Below are 23,555 nucleotides of genomic sequence, written 5' to 3'. Positions count from 1 at the left end.
GAAGCTGTGGGGTCAGGTTGGGGTGCAGAGGGCTAAGCCTCCGCCTGTGACGCCAGCATCCCATTTGAGTACCAGTTCCAGTCCCGGCTGCTCCACTCCCCATCCAGCTCCCTGCTAATGCATCTGGGAAAGCAGCGGAAGACGGCCCAGGTGCTTTGGCCTCTGCCACCCACATGGGAGACCCTGGCTTTGGCCTGGTCCAGCCCCAGTCATTGGGGTCATTTGGGCAGTGAACCCACAGATGAAAGATCTCGCTCTCCACCCACTTTTCTGTAGCCCTGCCTGTCAAATAAATAAATAAAACTTTTTAAGGTGGAGGGGGGTGCGCTGTGGCATTGCCTGCAGTGCCGGCATCCCATTTGGGTGCTGGTTTGTTCCTGGCTGCTCCACTTCTGATCCAGCTCTCTGGTATGGCCTGGGAAGGCAGTAGAAGATGGCCCAAGTCCTTGGGCCCCTGCACCCGCATGGGAGACCTGGAAGAAGCTCCTGGCTCCTGGCTCCGGATCGGTGCAGCTCTGGCCATTGTGGCCAATTGGGGAGTGAATCAACAGATGGAAGACCTCTCTCTCTCTCTCTCTCTCCCTCCCTCCCTCCCTCCCTCTCCTTCTCTCTCTGTGTAACTCTGACTTTCAAATAAATAAATAACTCTTTAAAAAAAAACACTGTGCATTTCAGTTCTGTTTTACAGACTTGGAGTGTTTCCTCCGTGCCACACTTGGCTGGGTGAATGAGAGCCTCATTCGGAAAGGAGATTTCAAGAACTGCACTGCAGGGCACTGCAGGCCCCGGGTTCAGCCCCACGGCCAAACAAGCTCTCTGCCCCGCTCTTCCCAGCTATAGCTGTACAACTTGCATGAGTTTTGTGTGAATCTTTGATTAATGAATGCCTGTTTCTATGGAAAAAAAAAATCCAGATACATCTATGTTATTCAGCAAGTATGTTGTGCAGAGGGTAGCCCGCTATGGTTATGCCGGCGGGGCCTGGCACAAGGGTGCCCCTGCCAGGGCCGGGGCAGGTGGGTGGTAAAGTCGGAACTGCACCTGTTCACAGACAGCACGCTCCACATGAGGCTGCTTTGCTGCACCTGCTAAGCCGTGCGCCCCTGCCTGGAGGGGGCGCCGTTTGCTGATGTGCACCAAGGTGACGTGGGCTAGTGAGGGCCTGGTGTGTAAAAGCAGATCTTACGTGAAGCCTGAAGACATTCGCATGCCCTGTGGATGTGGGGAGAGTAAGGGAGAGCAGACATCTCGTTAGCTGCCCCTGCTGTGTGAGTGTCTCTACCTAGGACAGCGAAGTGGCTATACAGACCAGAAAAAAACGCACCGAAATATTAGCACATGTCATCCCCAAGCGAAAGATTTTTATGCTTTCTCTTGATTGTGTGCATTTTTCAAATTTCCGACAATGAACATAGATTGTCACCGTGAAGATAATACTAATATTATTATCAGACCAAATAATTGATCATGTGACTATTATATTAAAAAGATATATGCATAATGGACTTAGCTATTTATTGTCCCTAAACAGTTTACCCATCCAGGCTTCCCCCATAAGACATAGTGCAGAGAAGATACCGAGGGGCTGGCGTGGTGGTGCAGCCGGTGAAGCCGACTCTGGGATCCCGTATGAGCAGCAGCTTGAGTCCCGGCTGCTCCGCTTCCAGCGCAGCTCCCTGCTAATGCACAGACGATGACCGGAGCACTGGGGTCCTGCCACCCACACAGGAGGCTCAGAGGGAGCTCCAGGCTCCTGGCTTCAGCCTGGCCCAGCCCTCACTGTTGTGGCCATCTGGGGAGTGAACCAGCAGGTGGAAGATAGCTCTCTCCCTCTCTCCCTCTCTCTCTCTCTCTCTCTCTCTCTCTCTCTCTCTCTCTCTTCCTCTCTGTCACAATGCCTTTCAAATAAATAAAATAAATATTTTAAAAATAGATAATATCGAAAATAATCTATTATTAACCACTCACTGCTTTGAGAGTAGCAACTATTTGAGTGAACTGTTCCACATATCATTGTTGGATATTCTATTTTTTTTCCTGAAACCTTGCATAAACTTAAAAAAATGATTTTGTTAAATTTCAGTTTTCCAAAGCAGAAGAATGCTCAGCTAAGGTGAGGAAGTCAGTCTTCTATGCAAATTAATTTTTTTAGGAATTTGACCTATGTTTGTGTATTTTGGATCACTGCTTTTTAGATTTTTGTCAATAAAATTGGAAGAGAGTTTGAAAAAAATAGCATGTACTCTTGGAGTTTTCTTTTTCTTCCTTTTTTGAAGATGTATTTATTTATTTGAAAGGCAGACTTATAGAGAGGCAGAGACAGATGGCTGCAACAGCCAGAGCTGGGCCAATCCGAAGCCAGGAGCCAGGAGCTTCTTCCAAATCTCCCACGTGGTGCAGGGGCCCAAGGAACTGGGCCATCTTCTACTGCTTTCCCAGGCCATAGCAGAGAGCTGGATCGGAAGTGGAACATCCAGGTCTCAAACCGGCACCCTTATGGGATGCCAGCCCTGCCGGTGGTGGCTTTACACACTATGCCACAGTGCTGACCCTAGAGTTTTGTGGTGTGCTGTGCCGGTCAAGCTGCCCAAGGCACAGAGCAGAAAGACCCCCACGAACTGAGACGTGGCCCCGAAGTTTAGTAGCTTGGTTTCTGAGCCCAAGCAAGCAACTTCCTTTCTCCATGCCTCAGTTTCTTCATCCGAGAATGGGTGACCAACATCCCTTGCCCTGGGTGTTTTTCTAGGCACTGAGAGCCTCAAAATAGACCTCATAAGTGCCCCCCCCAAGATGTTGTAGGAACAGGAAGGGCATATTTTTAATTTTTTTATTTATTTGACAGATAGAGTTAGACAGTGAGAGAGAGAAAGACAGAAAGGTCTTCCTTCCGTTGGTTCACCCCCCAAGTGGCCGCTACGGCCGGAACTATGCCTATCCGAAGCCAGGAGCCAGGCGCTTCCTCCTGGTCTCCCGTGCGGGTGCAGGGCCCAAGCACTTGGGCCATCCCAGGAAGGGCATTTTTATCCCAAATACTCCAAGGAAAATGGTGACTCCAACAGGCAGCCCGGGGTGAGGCCGGAGGCACCTGCCCTGATGTCAGACTTCAGGGAGCGCCCTCAAACTCACTCACCGACATCAATCACATGCCAACGCAGGACTCCATGAAGCACCTAGGTTCATGCCAAAAACTGTGGTGAATAGAACGTCGGCATTTTTCAGTAACGCCAGGATCCGGCCCCGCCCTCACATAACTCTGCCTCGTTCTTCCCCCTCCAGCCCCAGCCCAGAGGCCTAGATTTGGCGCAAGAGGGAATGGATGTGTATGGCTTGAGCTCAAGGTCATTCTCTGGGTTTGGAGGTCAAGCCTGAGCTGGGACCTCGGTCTCCAGTCCTTTATGCACAGTTCTCTCCATCACACCAGGCAGTCACAGGCCAAGAGGAAGACGCTCAGGGAAAATGTTCTTATGTGTGTGTGTGTGTGTGTGTCCTTGACACCAACATTGACCTTGGCACACAAACTGTTTTCCCCAAGAGAACCGTGTACCCACACTCTACCACATTCTGGGCTCCTGGTATTGCAAACCATCGCTAAGCAGCTGCCTGGCTGCTTCCGGGAACCCCTCCCTCTACAGCAACCTTCCACTTCCCCCTGGGCTGAATGTCCCCCCTCGATGCAGGAGCAGCCCCACCCAGGTGTGACACCTTCCCAGTCAAAGGCCCTGCTGGAGAAAGCCCAGTGGCTGTCGCCGAGGGCTACAGGTGAGTCATCAGCCCATCCTGTGAGCTCTGCAAGGCTAGTGCCTCCAGGCAAGGCCCGGCATTGCAGCAGGTGCAGGAGGAGCAAATCCCACAAAGGCACCGAGGTAGGAGGGGGCGGGGTTGCTCCGCTTCTGGGGCTCTGAGCCCTCCATTCCATTAAGCATTCGAACTGGGGAAATAGAAATTAATGTGGAGGGGCCGGCGTTGAGGCGCAGCGGGTTAAAGCCCTGGCCTGAAGCGCCGGCATCCCATATGGGCACTGGTTCTAGTCCCGGCTGCTCCTCTTCCGATCCAGCTCTCTGCTATGGCCTGGGAAAGCAGTAGAAGATGGCCCAAGTCCTTAGGCCCCTACACCCATGTGGGAGACCCTGAAGAAGCTCCTGGCTCCTGGCTTGGGATTGGCACAGCTCCGGCCGTTGCAGCCATCCGGGGGAGTGAACCAGTGGATGGAAAAATCTCTCTCTGTCTCTACTTCTCTCTGTAACTCTTTCAAATAAATAAAATAAATTTTTTAAAAAAAGAAATTAATGTGGAACAAACACCAGCGTTCTTGCAGATTCCACTTGTCCCCACAGGGAGAAGGGGCCGTGCACTAGCCTTGCAACGCTGTGGGCGCATCGGGGCTGTGGGCCACGGAAGAGCCACACGTGGGCCAGAGCCAGGCCTCCCTGCCCGCCAGGACAAAGGCTGAGGCGCACGGTGGCTGATGCGGAGGCAGAGGCAGGCGGCTGGGTGTGGCAGGAGGAGACCAGGTGTCAATCTGGTTCTGCCCTTCCGGGAGGTGACCTTGCTGAGCTGCTGCGGACCCGCCCATCGGGGGCGTGGCCACGGTGCCCCTCCCTGCAGGTGGTGGCCTCGGGACTCACTGTGGCAGCTCTGCAGCGCTGTGACAGGCACATGGGCCCCGGCGTCCCCGGGAGGGCACAGAGTGCAGCAACGACAGGGGACACGCCCCCGCAGGCCTCGGGGGGACTCGGTGCACTCTCACGTGAACACACACACAGGTGCACATTCACACACGCGGGCACACATGCACACTCACATGCACGCTCAGGGCACACTCACGTGAACACACGTGCACATTCACACACGTGGACACACTTGCACACTCACATGCACACTCATGCATACTCAGTGGACACATGAAGACAGACGTGCAGATTCACACACTTGGGCACACACATGTACACACGTTTGTACTCGGTGCACACTCACATGAACACACACAGGTGCACATTCACACACGTGGACACACTTGCACACTCACATGCATGCTCAGTGGACACATGCACACAATGCACTTTCACACACGTGGACACATGCACACTCACATGAACACACGCGTGAACTTTCACACACATGGACACACACATGCACACATGCATACTCACTGCACACTCACGTGAACACACGCGGGCACACCCATGCCCCCTCACACACATGCTCAGTGGACACAAGCACACACATGCACTTTCACACACGTGGGCACACACATGCATACCCACATGCACACACGTGGACCCACAAGCACACTCACACACCGAGATGTCAGCTCCGTGAGGGCGGTATCTGTGGCTGTCCGTCATTTTCAATCCCGGCACTGAATACTCGGCGCTGACTGGGTGAACGGGTGAGTGAGTGGCTGAGTGGACAAATGCGTGGACGGCAGCAAAGCAAGAGAAGCATGAATGAACGGATGGGATGAAAGAGTGAACAAGCCGATGAGTGAGTGATGGACGATGGACGGATGCTGGACAGACGTCAACTCTCCCAAACACACGAGCTTCTTCCTGCCACGGGGCCTTGGCCTGAGCCACGCTGCCTCCCTCCCTGCAGGTTTTCACTCGAGCCTTAGCACAAGGTCACCTCCTCTGAGAGGCCCTCCCAGACTGCCCTTCCTGGAGTCGCCCCTCGCAGCCATTCTCTCTCTCTCTCTCTCTCTCTCTCTCTCTCTCTCTCTCTCTCGTCACCCTGCCCGCGGCCTGAATCTCCCGTATGTGTCGCTGGCTCGGGTGCCGATCACCTGTTTCCAGGTACTCTGGTCGGGGCAGGGACCTTCTCAGTGTCCCCGGGCCCTAGAAGAGTTCTTGGCACCCAGCAGGAGCCCGGGAAGCAATGGCTGAATGAATGAATGAATGAATGAATTCTTCCTTAAAGACACCCACACTCTGCTTTGTTACTCATGTTTGTCCTCCGGGCAGGTCCTCCCCCTGGGCTCTGTGGCCGGTGGGGCCAGGTGAGTGCTGGGGATCTGCCCTGGGCAGGAGAGGGGAAGCTGGGCCTGCACCCGCTGGTTGCCCGCAGCTCGAACGCACCCCTGCCCGGTGCGGCTTAGCCCTGCGCTGGGCGCTGAGCCCCAGGTCATCCACGGATTTCGGAGTCGAGCGCGGCCCTGCCGCAGTTCCGCCGCGTGGCCAGCAGGTGGCAGCAAAGACCGCCCTTTCAGCGGCGCGGCTGCCATCGCGGTGCGAGGTTCGCTGTCCCCGCGTGGGAACCGCGCACCTGCGCCCCGCGGGGCCTGGCGGGCGCCCCGCGCCGCTGCCGCCTCTCCGCATCGCACGCCACCAGCGACGCCGCCGACCCCACGCGGTGAGAGAGGCGCCTGGGAGTCGGGCGGGTTCAGGCGAGCGCTCCGTGCCTGCGACCTGCCCTGCGCTCTCCTCGGTCCGCGCCGGCTCCAGGGTTCTCACTCCGGGATCGCGTGGGGTTCAGGGAGCAGGGGCTGGGGCTGGGGCCGTCGCCGAAGGCGCCCCCAGGTGTGGTGACTCAGGGTCCCAGAAGCAGGCGCTCCCCGGGGGGCTGCACCTGCCCCCGGCGACCACCTGCAGAGCTCCTAAGAAAGACGGGAACCGAGCCCACCCTCAGCCATCAGGCCCAGGGCTCGGCCTGGGCATCAGGCCCTGTACAGGCTGCCGGCTCGCTGCGGCGGGCAGCAGGTGCCACACCTGCCCTGTCTCTCGGCAGATGCCCCAGGTCAGCAGCAGTAGCGCGGGGGGCTGACCAGAGAGTCCAGTGGCCCCAGGGGCAGCTGTCCGCCTGGGGCTCAGCAGGCCCCAAGACTCGCCTGGAGACCCCACGCGCACCGGACGCTGAGTGGGACAGGCTTCCCTGGGGAGTGGGGTGAGGAAGAGGCGTGGTCTCGCAGATCTCCCCCCACAGCGGCAGTGCTAGGCCCCGTCCCACCCAGAGTTGGCTTGGCCCGGTGGACACCAGCCCACCTGGACCCCTGCGACTATACCCTCCCCTGCCCCTCTGCCAAGGGTGTGCGGTCCTTTCTCTAAGCCGCTAACAGCGCCAGCACAGCTCACACGGGGACAGGGAGCTGGCTGCAGGTGCAGGGCCTCGGGCCCACCACGACGGCCGAACCACAGCTGCGTTTTCCTTTTGTTTATTTGACGAGCAGAGAGCTAGAGACACAGAAAGCTCCCGAGAGCTGAGGCTGGGCCTGGCACTCCATCTGGGTTTCCCGCACGGGTGGCAGGGACCCAAGTCCCCTCCAGGGCGTGCCTTCCCAGGGAGCTGGAATCCGCAGCCAACCCAGAGAGGAGACCCGGCTCGGAGGCGCGAGATGCAGATGGTTCTGCTGTGACCTGGTCCCGTGACAGCTCGCCAAGCCCTGGTTGTCCCCTTGCCCGGCTCTGTGCGGCGCCCGCTCTGCACAGTTCAGGACCTGGGGCGTGTGGCCGTGAAGTCCCCCACGAGCACCTGCTGGGGCTGGAGCCGGTTCTGCCCTGTGTGCCTTCTACTGGTGCAGGCACACGCCTGCCCCAGAAACCTCAGGGTGGCTGGCTCGGGCGGGGTCGTGGGCACTGTTCTTAACCCTGCAGGTGATGCCAGGAGCAGCCGCCTTGTGACCCGCTGGCCCGGGGGCCCGGGGCGCCTGCTTCCGTGCGCTTTCCCCACACACTTGAGCCTCCATGGTCTGGGATTCTGCATCCGAGAATGGCAGTCGGTCCCCCACGGGGGTGCTGAGAGTGACCTGAGCCCGCGTCCGCTTGGGGCCGGTGTTTCTGGCGACTGCTGGGAGGGGCCCCTCATTGTCGCCCTCCCGTGCAGGGCGTCCGCTGTGATCCTGACCACCTGAGAGGCTTTCCTTTTCCCTCTGAGGTCCAGGGCCCTGGCTGAGCTCAGCAGGGAATTCTCCCCTCGTGGGGCTGGGAGGCAGGGGTCTCCGCTGGCCTCCTGGCGGGGCTCACTAGAGGGAGCCAGGAGCGTGCAGGGCGCACCGTGCACCTGCGCCCGACTTGGCCAGCCTCTCTGAGCATCCTCAATGAGTTCTTTAGAGCGAAGTGAAGCTGAGCCCAGGGCAGGGGTGAGGGGGCTAAGCCAGAGCTGGCACTGGACACAGTCCCCGGTGTGGCTACCGCTTGCTGCTGCATCCTTCGGGCCCTGGTCCAGCCCACATGGACGCACAGGGGTGCGGCAGGCACTGCACGGGGCGGCGCGGAGACCACGGCCCAGCCCCCTGCCCCGGGCCCAGCCTCGCCCACGGCAGCCACGGCGGGCGCCCAGGCTCACACGGCCTGGTCCTGCCTCTGCCTCAGGCTGAGCACGCGGGCCGCGGCCAGGAAGGCGGCCCCGGTGAGCAGCTCGGCGATGAAGCTGACCCAGCCCAGGGCCAGGGACCAGCCGAAGCGGATGTCCACCTGCTGCAGCAGTGCCTTCTCCTCCAGGAGACACAGCGCCTCCCGGAAGGCGGCCGCCGAGTACGCGATGTACACGCTGATGCCGGCGAGCGTCACGGCGGCTGCAGGGGGGCAGGCGCGTGGAAGCGGGCCCTCCTCTCCTCCACACCTCCGGTCCTCCCCTCCTCTTCCTCCTCCTCCCCTCTCCCCCTCCTCTTCCTCCTCCTCCCCTCCTCTTCCTCCTCCTCCCCTCTCCCCCTCCTCTCCTCCACACCTTTGGTCCTACCCTCCTCTCCTCCACACCTCTGGTCCTCCCCTCCTCTCCTCCACACCTCTGGTCCTCCCCTCCTCTTCCTCCTCACCTCTGGTCCTCCCCTCCTCTCCTCCCCTCCTCTTCCTCCTCCTCCCCTCTCCCCCTCCTCTTCCTCCTCCTCCCCTCCTCTTCCTCCTCCTCCCCTCTCCCCCTCCTCTCCTCCTCCTCCCCTCTCCCCCTCCTCTCCTCCACACCTCTGGTCCTCCCCTCCTCTTCCTCCTCACCTCTGGTCCTCCCCTCCTCTTCCTCCTCACCTCTGGTCCTCCCCTCCTCTTCCTCCTCCACACCTCCGGTCCTCCCCTCCTCTTCCTCCTCCTCCCCTCTCCCCCTCCTCTTCCTCCACACCTCTGGTCCTCCCCTCCTCTTCCTCCGCCTCCCCTTCCTCTTCATCCTCCTCCTCCCCTCCCCCTTCCCACCCTCCTCCTCCTCTCTTCCCTCCCCTCCCTCCTCTGCCTCCCCCCTCCCCTCCCCTGTAACTGACATCTGTGACCTTTGCCCAAGGGCTCCCACCCCGCCCCCAGCCTCTGGTGACCACTGTTTGGCTCTGCCCGTGGGTTCCATTCATCTAGTTGAGACCCCACGGCTGGGTGAGGCCCGTGCAGTGCCTGCGTGCTAACGGGTGAAGCCATGTCTGTCGGAAGTGACAGGGAGTGACAGGGAGTGGCAGGAGCCCTAACCCTGGAAGCTTTCTTGGCTGGGGCAGAGAGGGACAGACGGCTCCACAGCTCCTGGAAGGCACCCCCTGCCCCAGGGACCCTGGGCCAGAAGCCGCTGGTCTCAACAGCGATACCGCAGACAGGCAAACTGAGCCCAGGAGACCATGGGGACCCCCCCCCATACAGGATCACTCAGCGCCCACTGCCCAGCCCCTGGCAGGCTCGGGACCTACCTCCAAAGAGAAAGAGAGTCCCGGTGAGCAGGAGCAGGAGGCCAGCTCGGAGGAGGAAGCCCAGGGAGCCCGTCATGCCCCCGAAGACCATCAGGATGAGGCTGAGCGGCAGCAGGATGACAAAGGTCCCATGCATGGCTGGGAGACGGAGAGAAGCGCAGCAGAGGTGAGCGGCCCCGTGCATTCGACGGGCAAACACACGGAGCGCCCACACGCTGCGGGGAGCCAGCGGGCCCTGCTGTTCCCGCTGCGGTGGCGAGGAGGGCTCTTCACCCCATAAAGGCTCCGTGCTCCAGAAACATCATCGCCGTGAAGCCCAGGAGGCACGGCTGACACCACGGATGTGGCGCGGAGTCCCCATAGACACACGAGAGGGAACGAGGACAGAGGTCCCGTGAAGACGCCCAGCTCGTGAGGCAGTTCCAGGGAGCTCTCGGGACCCGGGCAGCACCCCCCTGCTCCGCCCCACACCCCGGCTCCCCTTGGGCCAGCCTCCCCCACCGTGCCCCCTGGTGGCCATCTGGGACCCGGGCCACACAACATCCCAAGGATGTTGTACTCAGCTTCCCTGTGGGAGCGGGCAACACTGGTAGGTAGGAGGTCAGGGCAGGGAGGCCAGCGAAAGAACCAGGTCACCCACACCCTGCCCTGCCCTGCCCTGCCCCCGCCCCACACCGCCCCAGGGCATCCCCAGTGTCCCTAGTGTTTGGAACAAGCTCAGAGCCGTAGGATCTTTAGTGTGGGGCCAGCACTGTGGCGCAGCAGGTAAAGCCGCCACCTGTGACGCCAGCATCCCATATGGGCGCTGCTCCACTTCATATCCAGCTCCCAGCTACTGCACCTGAGAAAGCAGCAGAAGATGGCCCAAGTTCTTGGGCCCCTGCATCCACATGGGAGACCCAGAAGAAGCTCCTGGCTCCTGGCTTAAGTCTGGCTCAGCTCTGCCTGTTGTGGCCACACGAGGCTGGCGACTGGATCTTCGTCGTGGGCAGCAGCATGCCAGCCCACAGCCATAGTGGACACGCGGCCAATGTTAAGAGAATGAAATCTGCCTCTGGGCTACACACTGGCTGCCTGCAGCCAGTCAGGACAGCCTGGGCTCTCACGAGAGAGCGCCAGTCAGCAGATCACGCCCCTAACTGATAACCATTGACAACAGGGTGACTGTGCCTGGCTCTGTTTCCACGGCCAGGGGAGCTGAAGGAATCGGAGGAACCCCCCCTGGGTGCTCAGTGTGGTGGTTTGGGGGCTGCGTTTGCTGATGTCTGGACAGCAGCCCACATCTCTTGAAAGAATACGCTGCGGCCACCAGGGGGCGCTGCCTGCCAGCTTTTTGGATGAGAGGCGGGAGCAGGGCTCCGGACCAAATGCGGGGCTTAGAGATAAGAGGGCATGGGAGGCAGAGTGGGAGACAGAGGGAGATTTCTCCAGCTGCTGATTGATTCCCCAAATGCCCGCGACAGCCGGGCCACAGCCAGGAGCCAGGGACTCCTTCTGGGTCTCCCACGTTAGTGCAGGGGCCCAAGCACTTGGGCCATCTGCCACTGCCTCCCGGGGTATGCATTAACAGAAGGCTGAAATCAGAAGTGGCACTGTGGGGCCAGCGCTGTGGGCTAGTGAGTTAAGCTGCCGTCTACAGTGCTGGCATACCATATGAGCACTGGTTCAAGTCCCAGCTGCTCCATTTCCGATCCAGCACCCTGCTGATGGCCTGGGAAAGCGGCAGAAGATGGCCTAAGTACTTGGGCCCCTGTATCCACATGGGAGCCCCAGAAAAACTCGGGGATCTTGGCTTCGGCAGCCTAGCCCGACCATTGCTGCTATTTGGGGAGTGAACCAGCGGAGGGAAGACCTCTCTCTGAATCTCTCCCTCTCTCTGTAACTCTGACTTTCAAATAAGTAAGTAAATCTTTAGGGAAAAAAAAAAAAAAAGCGGTATCAGAACTCAAACCAGGCCCCCAGATATGGCATGGAGGCCTCCCTAGCAGTGACCTGACCTGCCCAGCCACAACCCCCACCCCCTCACCCCTTCTTCAAGTGAGGCGCCCATTTGTAATCTGCTGGTTTCTTTGCAGCACTGTCCCCATAAACCTTCCGTCAAGCGTCAGTGACGTCGCCGTCCTTACACCCAAGGCTGCACCAGCAACTCGATGTTGGTTCCGGCTTTTGTTCTGGCAGAATTCAGAATGCTCTGATGAGGATCTTTCCCAATTAGGCCCCGCCCAGTCGCCTTACAACAAAGTAGTTGATGCAAAATTTAAAAAAAAAAAAAAAGTCCTGAAATGCACGCATAGCTTTTCACGCGTGTTTTCCGTGCACCTTTCGGGGGCTCCCTGCCTGCGTCACGACGGCCGAGCAGCACAGGGCCGCGGCCTGGAGCAGCTCTGACAAACCACAGCGCCCCCCACCCCCCACGGTGTGGGTGCGGTTTGTGCGTCCCACGGAGGGTCAGGAAATCTGAAGCTTAGTCCCCTACGGCACTTACAGGCGGGGCCTTGGCCAGCACTGGGGTTGGATGCTGGTGGGTATGCGAGAAGGGGAGAGACAAGAGGACGTGGCACGCGCCTCACCAGGCCACGCTCCGCGCAGCCTCGCGACTCAGCCTGGCTCCTCCACGGCCCTGAGCGTGGTGTTGAGTGCTTGGACGAAGACGACAGCGGTTCTGAGTCTGACCTCGCTGTGACCCAGTGTTCCGTCTTCACCCCGGCCCAGTGCCGCTCCCTCGCGTGTCAAGGACACAAGGCAGAGCTCCGGCCTGAGCTGCCCGGCATGCAGCCATTGCGGGGGGCTGAGACCATGGCCTGCCTTGCTCCTCCCTCCTCCCCCTCGGGCAGGGGAGTCCCACAGCCGCCGTGAGAACCCTGCCCCGCGGGGCGTCCACCTGCGCGGTGCTGCCTGCGGACTGCAGCCCAGGAGTGAAGTCGTTCTCCCCCAGAGCTCAGTGAGGGCCCGAGCGCGTTCCCCGTTCCCCGGGCACCCCACCCAGCTTCACACGCATGAGCAGTCACACACACGAGCAGTCACACGCACGAGCAGTCACACGCGAGCAGTCACACACGCGAGCAGTCACACACGCGAGCAGTCACGCACGCGAGCAGTCACACACACGAGCAGTCACACACACGAGCAGTCACACACGAGCAGTCACACATGAGCAGTCACACACGAACAGTCACACACGTGAGCAGTCACACACGCGAGCAGTCACGCACGTGAGCAGTCACACACACGAGCAGTCACACACGAGCAGTCACACACGAGCAGTCACACACACGAGCAGTCACATGCACACAAGCAGTCACACACGTGAGCAGTCACACACGAGCAGTCACACACGCGAGCAGTCACACACGAGCAGTCACACACACGAGCAGTCACACGCACGAGCAGTCACACACGAGCAGTCACACACGAGCAGTCACACACGCGAGCAGTCACACACGAGCAGTCACACACACGAGCAGTCACACACGCGAGCAGTCACACACGAGCAGTCACACACACGAGCAGTCACACACGCGAGCAGTCACACACGCGAGCAGTCACACACACGAGCAGTCATACATGAGCAGTCACACACACGAGCAGTCACACACGATCAGTCACACACGACAATCATACATGAGCAGTCACACACGAGCAGTCACACACGACAATCATACATGAGCAGTCACACACTAGCAGTCACACACGAACAGTCACAGACGAGCAGTCACGCACGAGCAGTCACACGCATGAGCAGTCACACACACGAGCAGTCACACGCGAACAGTCACACACACGAGCCATCACACACAAGCAATCACGCACGAGCAGTCACACACGAACAGTCACAGACGAGCAGTCACGCACGAGCAGTCACACGCATGAGCAGTCACACACGCGAGCAGTCACACACGAGCAAGAACAGGCTGCCGTGGCAGAGTTGGAGAGCTGCTCTCCTGCTGAGGTTTGGTTTGGCTTTGTGTGTGTGGACGTGTGTGTACTGTGTGCATATGTATGTAGGCATGTGTACTGTGTGTGGATGTGTGTACTGTGGATGTGTGTACTTATGTGTACTGTGTGTGTGGACATGTGTGTACTCTGTGGATATGTGCGTAGGTATGTGTACTGTGTGTGGATGTGTGTACTGTGTGTGATGTGTGTACATATGTGTACTGTGTATGTGTGTGCGTACGTGTACTATGTGTGTATGTATGTGTTATGTGTGTGGACGTGTGAGTGTATATGTGTGTGTGGATGTGAGTGGATGTGTGTATGTATACTGTGTGTGCATGTGTATTGTGTATGTTTGTGTCTCTATACTGTGCATTTGTGTATGTGTGAGGGTGTGTGAATGTGTTGCATATATGTATATGTGGATGTGTGTGATTGCAAGTGTGTGTACATGTGTGGAAGGTGTATGTGTGTATATATGTATGTGTGTACATCTGGGGGTATACATGCATGTATGTGTGTGCATGTATGTGCCTATATGTGAGTACATATGGGGTATATGTGTATGTGTGTACATATGGGGATGTGTGTATGTGCATGTATGTGTGTATATGTATGTGTGTACATATGGGGTATGTGTGCATGCATGTGTGTATGTATGTGTGTGCATGTATGTGTATGTATATGTATGTGTGTGCATATGGGGGTATATGTGCATGCATGAGTGTGTATGTGTGTGTACATATGGGGTATATGTGCATGCATGTGTGTGTGGGTGTGTGCATGTGTGTATGTGGGTGTGTGCATGCATGTGTGTGGGTGTGTGCATGTATGTGTATGTGGGTGTGTGTATAGGTGTGTATGTATGTATATGTATGTGTGTACATATGGGGTATATGTGCATGCATGTGTGTGTACATATGGGGTATATGTGCATGCATGAGTGTGTATGTGTGTACATATGGAGTATATGTGCATGCATGTGTGTATGTGTGTGTACATATGGGGTATATGTGCATGCATGTGTACATGTATGTGTGTGTACATACGGGGTGTATGTGTGTGGGTGTGTGTATGTGTGTGTACATAGGGGTATATGTGCATGCATGTGTATGTGGGTGTATGTGGGTGTGTGCATGTATGTGTATGTGGGTGTGTGCATGTATCGGTGTGTATGTATATGTATGTGTGTACATATGGGGGTATATGTGCATGCATGTATATGTGTGTGTGCATGTATGTGTATATGGGTGTGTGCGTATAGGTGTGTGTGTATGTGGGTGTGTGTATGTGTGTGTATGTGGGGTATATGTGCATGCATGTGGGGGGGTATGTGTGCATGTATGTATGTGTGCATGGGTGTGTGCGTATAGGTGTGTGTGCTTTCACATGCACCTTGTTCTTGTTTGGGGTTTTGGTCCTGGGACATGGCTGTTGGTTCCCAGTTCTGCATGGAGATGCCCCATCTGCCCCTCATCTCTGAATGGGCCTGGGGGAGATGCCCCACTTTGGGCTGTGGATGGGGTAAAGCAATCAATTCCGGAGGCTGGGATATGGGCAGGGGGATGGAGTTGCAGAGACGAGGGGCGTGCACGTTCCAAAGGCCGCCTCATGCAGGCCCTGGTCTGGGGCCTGTGGGCTGTGTGGCCTCGGACACGCCGCGTGGCCTCTCTGGATCTCATCAGTAGCGTACGAGGGGCCCTTGGCAAACGTCACACAGGCGTCGCGGCAGGGACAGGTTTGTTATGGGGCAGAGCTGCCTGGGATGGGACCCTGCCTCGTTGGAACTTAGACGTGACAAAGGAAGTTCCGGGGGGCCCGAGCTGTCGTGCTGACGGGTGGGAGGGCTGTCCCGGGACACTCGGGCGGGCCTGTGTGAGAGGTCCTGTGCCCAGTGCAAGTGGTGCCAGGCCGGACCTGAGTCAGCGTCTGAGCCTCAGTGTCCCCGCCTGGAAGCTGGGCGTGGCCCGGCGCAGACAGGGCCGCAGAAGAAACATGCATGGTGCCAGGAGTGGGGGTCGGGGCAGAGCGCGGGGCGGGGCTTGCTCTCCCGCTGCCGGGGGGAGCATTCATCTCCCAGAGCCGCCGAAACAGTGGCGCGAGACGGTGGGCGCTGTGGAGCCACAAATCGAACCACTCTGCATCCACAGTGCCTGGTTCAAGTCCTGCTCACTCTGCTTCCGATCCGGCTTCCCGCTGACGCACCTGGGAGGCAGCAGGTGAAGGCCCAAGTACGCGGGTCCCTGCGCCCCCCGTGGGAGGCCCGGGCGGGGCTCCGGTCCTGGCTTCTGCCCCACCTTGGCTGTTGTGGCCACTTGAGGAGCGAACCAGTGGGTGGAAGAGGCTAGTCTCCCTCCCTCCCTCCCTCCCTCTCTCTCTGCCTTTCAAGTAGATAGTAAGTAAGCCCTTTGACAGCAGCACGGACTTAGTCTCTCGCAGTCCGCGCGGAGGCCCAACAGGTCCTGCATGGTCTGACATCTTCAGGGACCCCTCCTCAGCCCCCACTGTCGGACGCCGCCTGACGTCCCTGGGCGTGCACAGGCCCCGCTCCGAGCGCCACCTCCGGCTTCCTGTGGCCGCCTCCTCTCTCTTCCTTCCTGCTTCTCCCCTTCTTGCAGGGACTCTGTCACAGGGTTCAGGGCCCTCCCGGTAAATCCAAGACGCCTCTTCTCGGGACCCTCCCGTACCCCTGCAGAGCAGCTTCTTCCAGACAAGGCCGCACTCGCGACTCAGGGGCCTTAGGGCGAGGCCACGCTGTTCCGGACGTCACACCAGTGCACTACTGTGTCTTGGATGGCATACAGTAGGAGCTCAATAGATGCTAGCTATGAAGATGCTAGAGCGTTAATAATAATAGAACAATGCTGACGGCCACTGTTGCGTCAGAGCAAAGTGTGTGCCCAAGGACGAGAGACATTCCTGCTGTAAAGATGCTGTCTTCCAAAGCCGCACGGGAGAGAGGCGCTCCCAGGAGCTGTGTCTGCACCTGCTCCATTCACACGGCTGCTCGCCACGAAGCCGCCGCGGTGTGGGGAGGCCAGGCAGCCCCGGGCTGGGCGTGCAGCGACAGCTCTGCCCCCAGACACAGCAGAGACGTAGAGCAGAGCTCTGCCCAGGGACCTCGCAGGCTCCGGCGCAGGAGACAGGGCTAGGAACCCTTCACCGACAGGCAGAAATGCCACCGCCGCATCTGTCTTTATTTATTTATTTATTTGAAAGTCAGAGTTACACAGAGAAAGAAGGAGAAGCAGAGAGAGAGAGAGAGAGAGAGAGAGGTCTTCCATCCGCTGGTTCACTCCCCAATTGGCCACAACGGCCAGAGCTGCGCCGATCTGAAGCCAGGAGCCAGGAGCTTCTTCCAGGTCTCCCACGCAGGTTCAGGGGCCCAAGTCTTGGCCATCTTCTGCTGCTTTCAGCGATGTGTCGCTGAGGCCCGGGGAAGGCTCAGAGGTATGCAGGCTGCTGAGGCCTGGTAAGGAAGCTGACTTTTTTGGTTTCTCTGAATATCTGTCCTTGACAACGAGGCCGCATCTTAGACACTGTCCCCTCTCCAGGACGCCCTCTTGGGACACGGGACGAGCTGGACTCGGAACCAGATCCCGACTGCTCCGACCAAGCTGATGACATCATCTCAGAAGCCTGCCCCTCCTACCGTGGGCTGTGACCTTACAGAGCTGTGCGGAGCACTCATGGCGGCAAACTTTCTCCTCGTCCTCAAGTAACTTGGGCTCCACCAGCTAAGAGTTTTTAATTTCCATTTCACAGATGGGGAAGTTGAGGCACAGGGTACTTAAAGTTCGTTACTATGTCAATCCGTTTGTCGTTACCATAACAAACTATTTAGGGGCCGGCGCTGTGGCACAGTGGGTTAACGCCCTGGCCTGAAGCACTGTCATCCCATATGGGCACTGGTTGGAGACCCGGCTGCTCTATTTCCAATCCAGCTCTCTGCTGTGGCCTGGGAAAGCAGTAAGATGCCCAAGTCCTTGGGCCCCTGCACCCATGTGGGAGATCCGGAGGAAGCTCCTGGCTCCTGGGTTCAGATCGGCGCAGCTCTGGCCGTTGTGGCCAACTGGGGAATGAACCAGTGGATGGAAGACCTCTCTCTCTCTCCCACCCTCTCCTCTCTCTGTGTAACTCTGACTTTCAAATAAATAAATAAATCTTTAAAAAAATATTTAAAGCCAGGTCATGTCACAAAGCAAATAGGTTCATTTAGCTCAAAGTTTTGGAGGCAGAAAGTCCCAGACTGGACAGCCTCATTGGTTCAGCCTCTGGTGAGGGCCTGATGGCAAATGGCATCATGGTGACAGCATTGCAGGAGGGAGAGATGACGTCATCAGACAGGAAATGACATCATGCGGCAGCGTGGCAGGAGGGAGAGATGACATCATCAGCCAGGAACCTGAGAGTAGGTCAGGATTGAGGCTCAGCCTTTAACCACTCGATCCTGTGAGAACTAACTTCAGGCCCATGAGATCTACCTTCATCCCTCCCAGGAAAAGTGCTCCCCGTAACTGAGGACCTCACCACCCTGAGCTCCCAGCACGGGAGCCCCCGGGGGCAACAACATCCGGAACCTGGCAGCTGCCCAAGCCCGGGCAGCCGGAAGCATCCGAGCTGGAACAGGACCACCGAGGAGCTTGGCAAAGGAGCCGCAGGGTTGCAGGCGAGGGGCACGTGGCCCCCTGAGGGGTGTAGGGCTCCACTGAGACCTGGAAGCAAGATGAGGAGGCCTTGGCCGGGCTCACGGTTGGGAGTGGGTGTTCCCGAAGCGGGGACAACTCACAGATCAGCTCCGCGGCTAGGAGGGGGACAGTCACACTCACCCCATGAGGTCCCTGAAGAAAAGCCCAGCCACCGGGGCTGACAGCAGCAGGTGGCAGCGCCCCTCCCAGAAAAGCTACAGCAAGACCCCCTTGTCCCCCTCCAGGGATGGCCTGTGCACACCCCCCAGCCCTTTCTCCATACATTGATCTCTCTTCTGTGCGCGCACGTATCTCCCTGATTCTGCACTGTGCGCCTGGCCACACTTGAGCAATATCTGAATCACAATGTGTTTGACTATCCACGGCATCTCCCAGCCACAGTGGGCAGGACTCGGTCTCCACAGCACGTGGAATGGAGATGCACCCCACAATGCTGTCATGTACCCCAGAGAAGGCAGAGGTCAGGCTGGGATCACAGCTGGCACCACCCATAGTGCTCTGGCCTGTCCTTTCTCCCAGCTATTTGCTATTTAAGACTCTTTAAAGCGGATGCACACAGACCAATCTCGGGCCGGCTCTCCATCAGTGGGCACCCAGGCCTTGTCTCGCTTCTCACTGTTTCAAACCCGCATAGTGAATCTTTTCAACCTCACTGGGTAGACACTAAGAAATGCAATTACTCTGAATATGATTTTTTTTCTGTTGAAAATAAAGCCTTGACCCCTAGCAGGCACCCCAGAGAGGCCACCTGAAGCCCTCGTGCTCAGGGGAGCTGAATTCCACAGGTGCATGCCCCTGCCTGCTCCTGTCTGCAGCACAGCTGGCCGTAAGCCACACTGAGAGCCCCCTCCCACGCCCGGCAGCCCCTCAGGCTAGCACGTGTGTCCCCAATGCTTCCCTGGCCCCTCCCACTCCCACCCTGGCCAGTTGCACCAGGCACCATGAAGGAGTGGCTGCCCCTGCCCAGCCAGAAAGACGGAGACCCGACCTTATGACATCCCGCTCACCCCATGGGCAGCCAAGCCAGGCCTCTGGCCCTCGCTCTGGCACCTGTCACTGATATGCTGTGCGGGGCAAGGCGTTTGCTGCCTCCAGGTCTGGTGTCCAGTCTGACCACCCTCGCGGGCACTTAGCAGCTGAGAAAGCCCAGGCTGCGCCACCGCGAAGCACTTTGTGCAGCACCTCCCAGAAACACCAGCCTTCCGGAGGTTTCCGGCAGCAAACTGGACTCACGACCTACTGCCCGTCAGATTTCTAGATGGTGGGAATTCGGCAGCAGCATGACAGACATGGACCCTGCCCTCGTGGAGTTTATAATCTAATGAGAGAGTCAGATTTTAACACCCCCCTACACACACACACACACACACACACACACACCACCAAGAGTCACACAAGCTGCACCAGGAACTGGCCAAGGCAGGTTGCCCGGATGGGCCAGCATGTGCTTGGCCGAGGAGGGTTGCCCGGATGGGCCAGCACGTGCAAAGTCCCGTGCTTGGAGGAAGCCTGGCCCAGGGCCAGCATAGCTGGGGAGGAAAGCACAGAGGAGAATGGGCTGGTAGGGGGCTCTGCCTAGCCCTGTGGATCTGCCTTCTGTCTGAGCCCCAGCCCCGCACCCCAGCAGCTCCACCCACAGCCGACCCCAGCTGATCTCAGACCCCCACCACAGCACTGGGCCTCGGATTCTTCACGGAAAGCAAGAATGGTGAAAATGGAGACAACAGGGGCCGGCGCTTTGACACAGCAGGTGAAGCCGCCACCCGCTGCACCGGATTCCCAATCAGAGCCCTGGGTCGAGTCTCAGCTGCTCTCCTTCTGCGCCAGCTCCCTGCTCGTGTGTCTGGGAAGGCCGTGGAAGATGGCCCACAGGCCTGAGGCCCTGCCACCCTGGTTGCACACCCGGATGGAGTTCTGGGCTCCTGGCTTCAGCCTGGCACAGCCCCAACAGGTAGAAGATGTCTTTACCTCTCTGTCTCTCCCTCTCTCTGTCGCTCTGCCTTTCAAATAAATAAAAATCTATCTTTTCTATAAAATTGAGACAGTAACCTCAGAGGCTGTCCATGGAATCAAATGAAGGCATAGATGAAATGCACCAGCTCCCTGTCTGGCCTTCATGTCCCCTTCCTCGAAGGACGGTTCAGCCAGTTTGCATTCTTGCGTTTGGCTGTCATCCTCACTGAGGATGACCTCCAGAGACCAGTGCTGGGCACCAAGGAACCAGCGTGGGAATTGTGGGCGGGGCTGCCGCTCACCTCCAATCCCCGGCCTTGAATCTCTCAACAGGCGTTTAGTGCATCTCTACTTCCACCCAGCACCTGCCCTAGGCACCGATGCTACAGATAATGCTGACATGCAGTCGAATGGGGCAAGACCTCAGCGTCCCACTCCCCACATGGGTTGGGTGCCTGCCCGCTACCCACCCACCCACCCCTGCCTCTGCTCTCTGCAAAGTAAGTGGACGGTGGGTGCCTCCAGAGCAGCACGGAGCTGGTAATCAGAGAGCCATCAGTTGAGAGAATCCTGACCCACCCATCCCTACAGGTGCAGCAAGAGAGGCCTGGGCCCTGACTTAACACCGCCACTTTCCCCAGCCCGGCCCTCCACACCGCGGATCCCCGCTAAGCAGACGGGCCAGCCCAGGGCTCCCTTGGTCCTGACCCTGCCCGGACTCACTGAGAAGCTGTCGGCTCGAGTCGCTGACGGTCACGTTCTCCTGCCAGAAGGGGTTCATCAGCGGCGTGCACGGGCTCTGGACTGGACAGGAGGGAGGAGCGCTGGGCACGGAGGTCGCCTGGGGCTCTGACTGCCAGCTCCCGACTCACTCGAACCCCACCTGGCGTCCCTCAGCAGGGCTCTCACAGCCCCAGCCCCTGCCCAACATGACCCCTCCCCGCTGGACACCGCATCTGGGGCGTGGGGTTTCACGGAGCATCGCGCGCCCGGCAACAGGTCCCAAGCGGTCAGGGCAGCTGGCAGGTGGGGTTAGCGGCCGCACAGTCCCCCGGGGGCACTCACCCCGGCAGGTCCGCCAGAGTCCGGAGTGCGAGCTCAGAGGCTCGGGCCGGCTGTGGTTGGCGGCGCCCGGCGCGTCCTGCGCGCCCGCCCCGCTGCGCTCCAGCCGCTCCGTGTCAATGATGTACCAGAAGTCGGTGCCGATGGCGGCGGCCAGCAGCACAAAGCTGAGCGCCCCACTCAGCGCCGCCGCGGCGGCCAGCGCGCCCAGGTGCACCCTCATCGCCGGGCCCAGGACCCCGAGCCGCCGGTCGGTGCGGCCAAAGCGCTCACTGGCTACACCTGCCCGCGCCCCCAGCCCGCCGCGGCGAGCCCCAGCTCCACCCCGCAGCCTCCCAGCTCCGAGCTGGACACCCCCAAACCCTCCCCTGCTCGACCCCGGCCCCGCCCTTACACCCTCACCTGCACCCCCAGACCGCGCCACGGGCCCGGCGCCACCTCCACATGCAGACCCCACCTCCGCCCTCCGACCCACGCACCCCCGGATGGAGTCCCACTCAGCCCCACCAAGCCTAGCCCAAGGCCCTCGCGCCCCAAACCTCGCACTTCTTCCCCGGCCCCCCCACTCCTTCCGTTCCTGCCGCACTCTCCCTAGCCCCGCAGCCGCACCCCACTCTGTCGGTCCCCCCTTTCCTCCCAGCCCTCCGGTTCCACCCCCGCCCCAGGCCGCCGCCTCTGACCCCCGCTCTTCCAGCCCCGTACTCGGGAAACTGCCCTCGCCCGCCCGTCCCGCGCCTCCCTCCTGGGGCTCTGAGCGCCGAGCTGCCGGGACCAGTGGCGCCCCGCCGGCTGGCAGGCTGGGGTGCGTGGGCAGAAGGCTGGCCTTGACCACCTGCTGGAGTGAGAAGGCGGGGCCAGCGGGCTTCAGTAGCCCAGGGTTTGCCGAGGATCCACGGGAGCCCCGCCCTCCGGCGCCGGTGACCCTGCCTCCAAATCCACCTTCAAGAGATTTTTCCAGGCTCCCTACAGAGGGAAAAGACAGATCCGCGTTTTTAATAAAAATGCCTAAAATCAAAGAGGTGGACCAGGTTCTCTAAGTCAGTCATCTATCACCTAAGTGTGCATTGTCACGGTCGCCATCCACTACCGTCACCATCACCACCACCATCCACTACCATCACCACCATCACCATCACCACCATCACCATCATCATCCACAACCATCACCACCATCATCCACTACCATCACCATCATCACCACCACCATCCACTGCCATCACCATCACCACCACCACCACCATCACAACCACCACCCACTACTGTCACCATCACCACCACAACCATCAACCCCTGCCATCACCATCACCATCCACTGCCATCACCATCTCCACCATCATCACCACCACCACCACCATCACCATCACCACCACCACCATCAACCCCTGCCATCACCACCACCACTACCATCCTCACCACCATCACCGTCACTACCACCATCACCATCCTTGTCCTACCAATGCCTTCATCAATTCCGTTATCTTCCTTGCCACCATAAAACCTCTCAGTCCTTCAAGAACTACTTCTTGAGCACCTTTGTATGTGCCTGACCTTAGAGTTTGAGTTAGGAATACAGGCATGTAGGGGAGTGTTGGGCCTTGTGGTTAAGATGCTGGTGAACAGATCCTCATTCCACAGCCAAGTGCCTGGATTGGAGTTCTGGCTTCACTTTTTTTTTCTTTTTTTTAAGAATCTTCTGAAGAATGAAACTCTTTTTTAAAAAAATATTCTATTTCTTTGAGAGGTAGAGTTAGAGAGAGAGGGAGAGACAGAGAGAAAGGTCTTCTATCCACTGGTTCACTCCACAAATGGCTACAACAGCTGGAGCTGGGCCAATCCGGAGCCAGGAGCCAGGAACTTCTTCTGGATCTCCCATGCAGGTGCAGGGGCCCAGGGACTTGGGCATCTTCTACTGCTTTCCCAGGCCACAGCAGAGAGCTGGATAGGAAGAGGAGCAGCTGGGAGTAGCCTACTTGGCCACAGCCCTGGCCTGGCGCCACTTCTGATTCCAGCTTCCTGCTGATGCGTAACCTGGGAGGTAGCAGATGACGACTCAATCATTTGGGTCCCTGGCACCCACATGGGAGACCCAGAGGAGTCCAGCCTGGGCTGTTACAGGCATTTGGGGAGTGAACCAACAGATGGGAAATGAATTTCTCTCTTTCTCTCTCTCCCCTGCTCCCTTTCAAATACATAAATATTTTTTGAAATATTTAAGCATAAACACCCAAACATAACCTTTGCCCTTAATACGTGGTGCAGGGTTTCCAGCCTTTTTCAAGGGTATTTCAAGAAGAAATACTCCTACTTTC

General features: G+C 58.5%; 1 protein-coding gene across 1 annotated transcript; it reads right to left on the bottom strand.

Annotated features, from left to right (window-relative positions):
• Positions 1-7,137: 7,137 nt before the first annotated feature.
• TMEM114 (transmembrane protein 114) lies at positions 7,138-21,584 on the bottom strand. The gene is made up of 4 exons (XM_070063783.2): positions 21,250-21,584; positions 20,908-20,988; positions 9,587-9,724; positions 7,138-8,506 (listed from the first exon to the last, which is right to left on the bottom strand). Exons 1-4 carry the CDS (start codon positions 21,467-21,469, stop codon positions 8,274-8,276), a joined length of 672 nt encoding a protein of 223 aa, XP_069919884.1. The 5' UTR covers positions 21,470-21,584; the 3' UTR covers positions 7,138-8,273.
• Between the last annotated feature and the right edge of the window lie 1,971 nt (positions 21,585-23,555).

The sequence above is a fragment of the Oryctolagus cuniculus genome, chromosome 19 (genome assembly GCF_051225735.1).
Source record: "Oryctolagus cuniculus isolate XC-2025 breed Fujian yellow rabbit chromosome 19, ASM5122573v1, whole genome shotgun sequence".
Lineage (NCBI taxonomy): Eukaryota > Metazoa > Chordata > Mammalia > Lagomorpha > Leporidae > Oryctolagus > Oryctolagus cuniculus.
The sequence above is the reverse complement of the archived record's forward strand: the minus strand, read 5'-3'. Positions and strand labels throughout refer to the sequence as shown.

Coding starts and splice junctions, on each gene's coding strand:
- TMEM114 (XM_070063783.2), bottom strand. CDS start 21,469: ATGAGGGTGCACCTGGGCGCGCTGGCCGCCGCGGCGGCGCTGAGTGGG. Junction 20,989..21,249: donor ACTCTGGCGGACCTGCCGGG/GTGAGTGCCCCC, acceptor CCTCCTGTCCAG/TCCAGAGCCCGTGCACGCCG. Junction 9,725..20,907: donor CTCGAGCCGACAGCTTCTCA/GTGAGTCCGGGC, acceptor TCCGTCTCCCAG/CCATGCATGGGACCTTTGTC.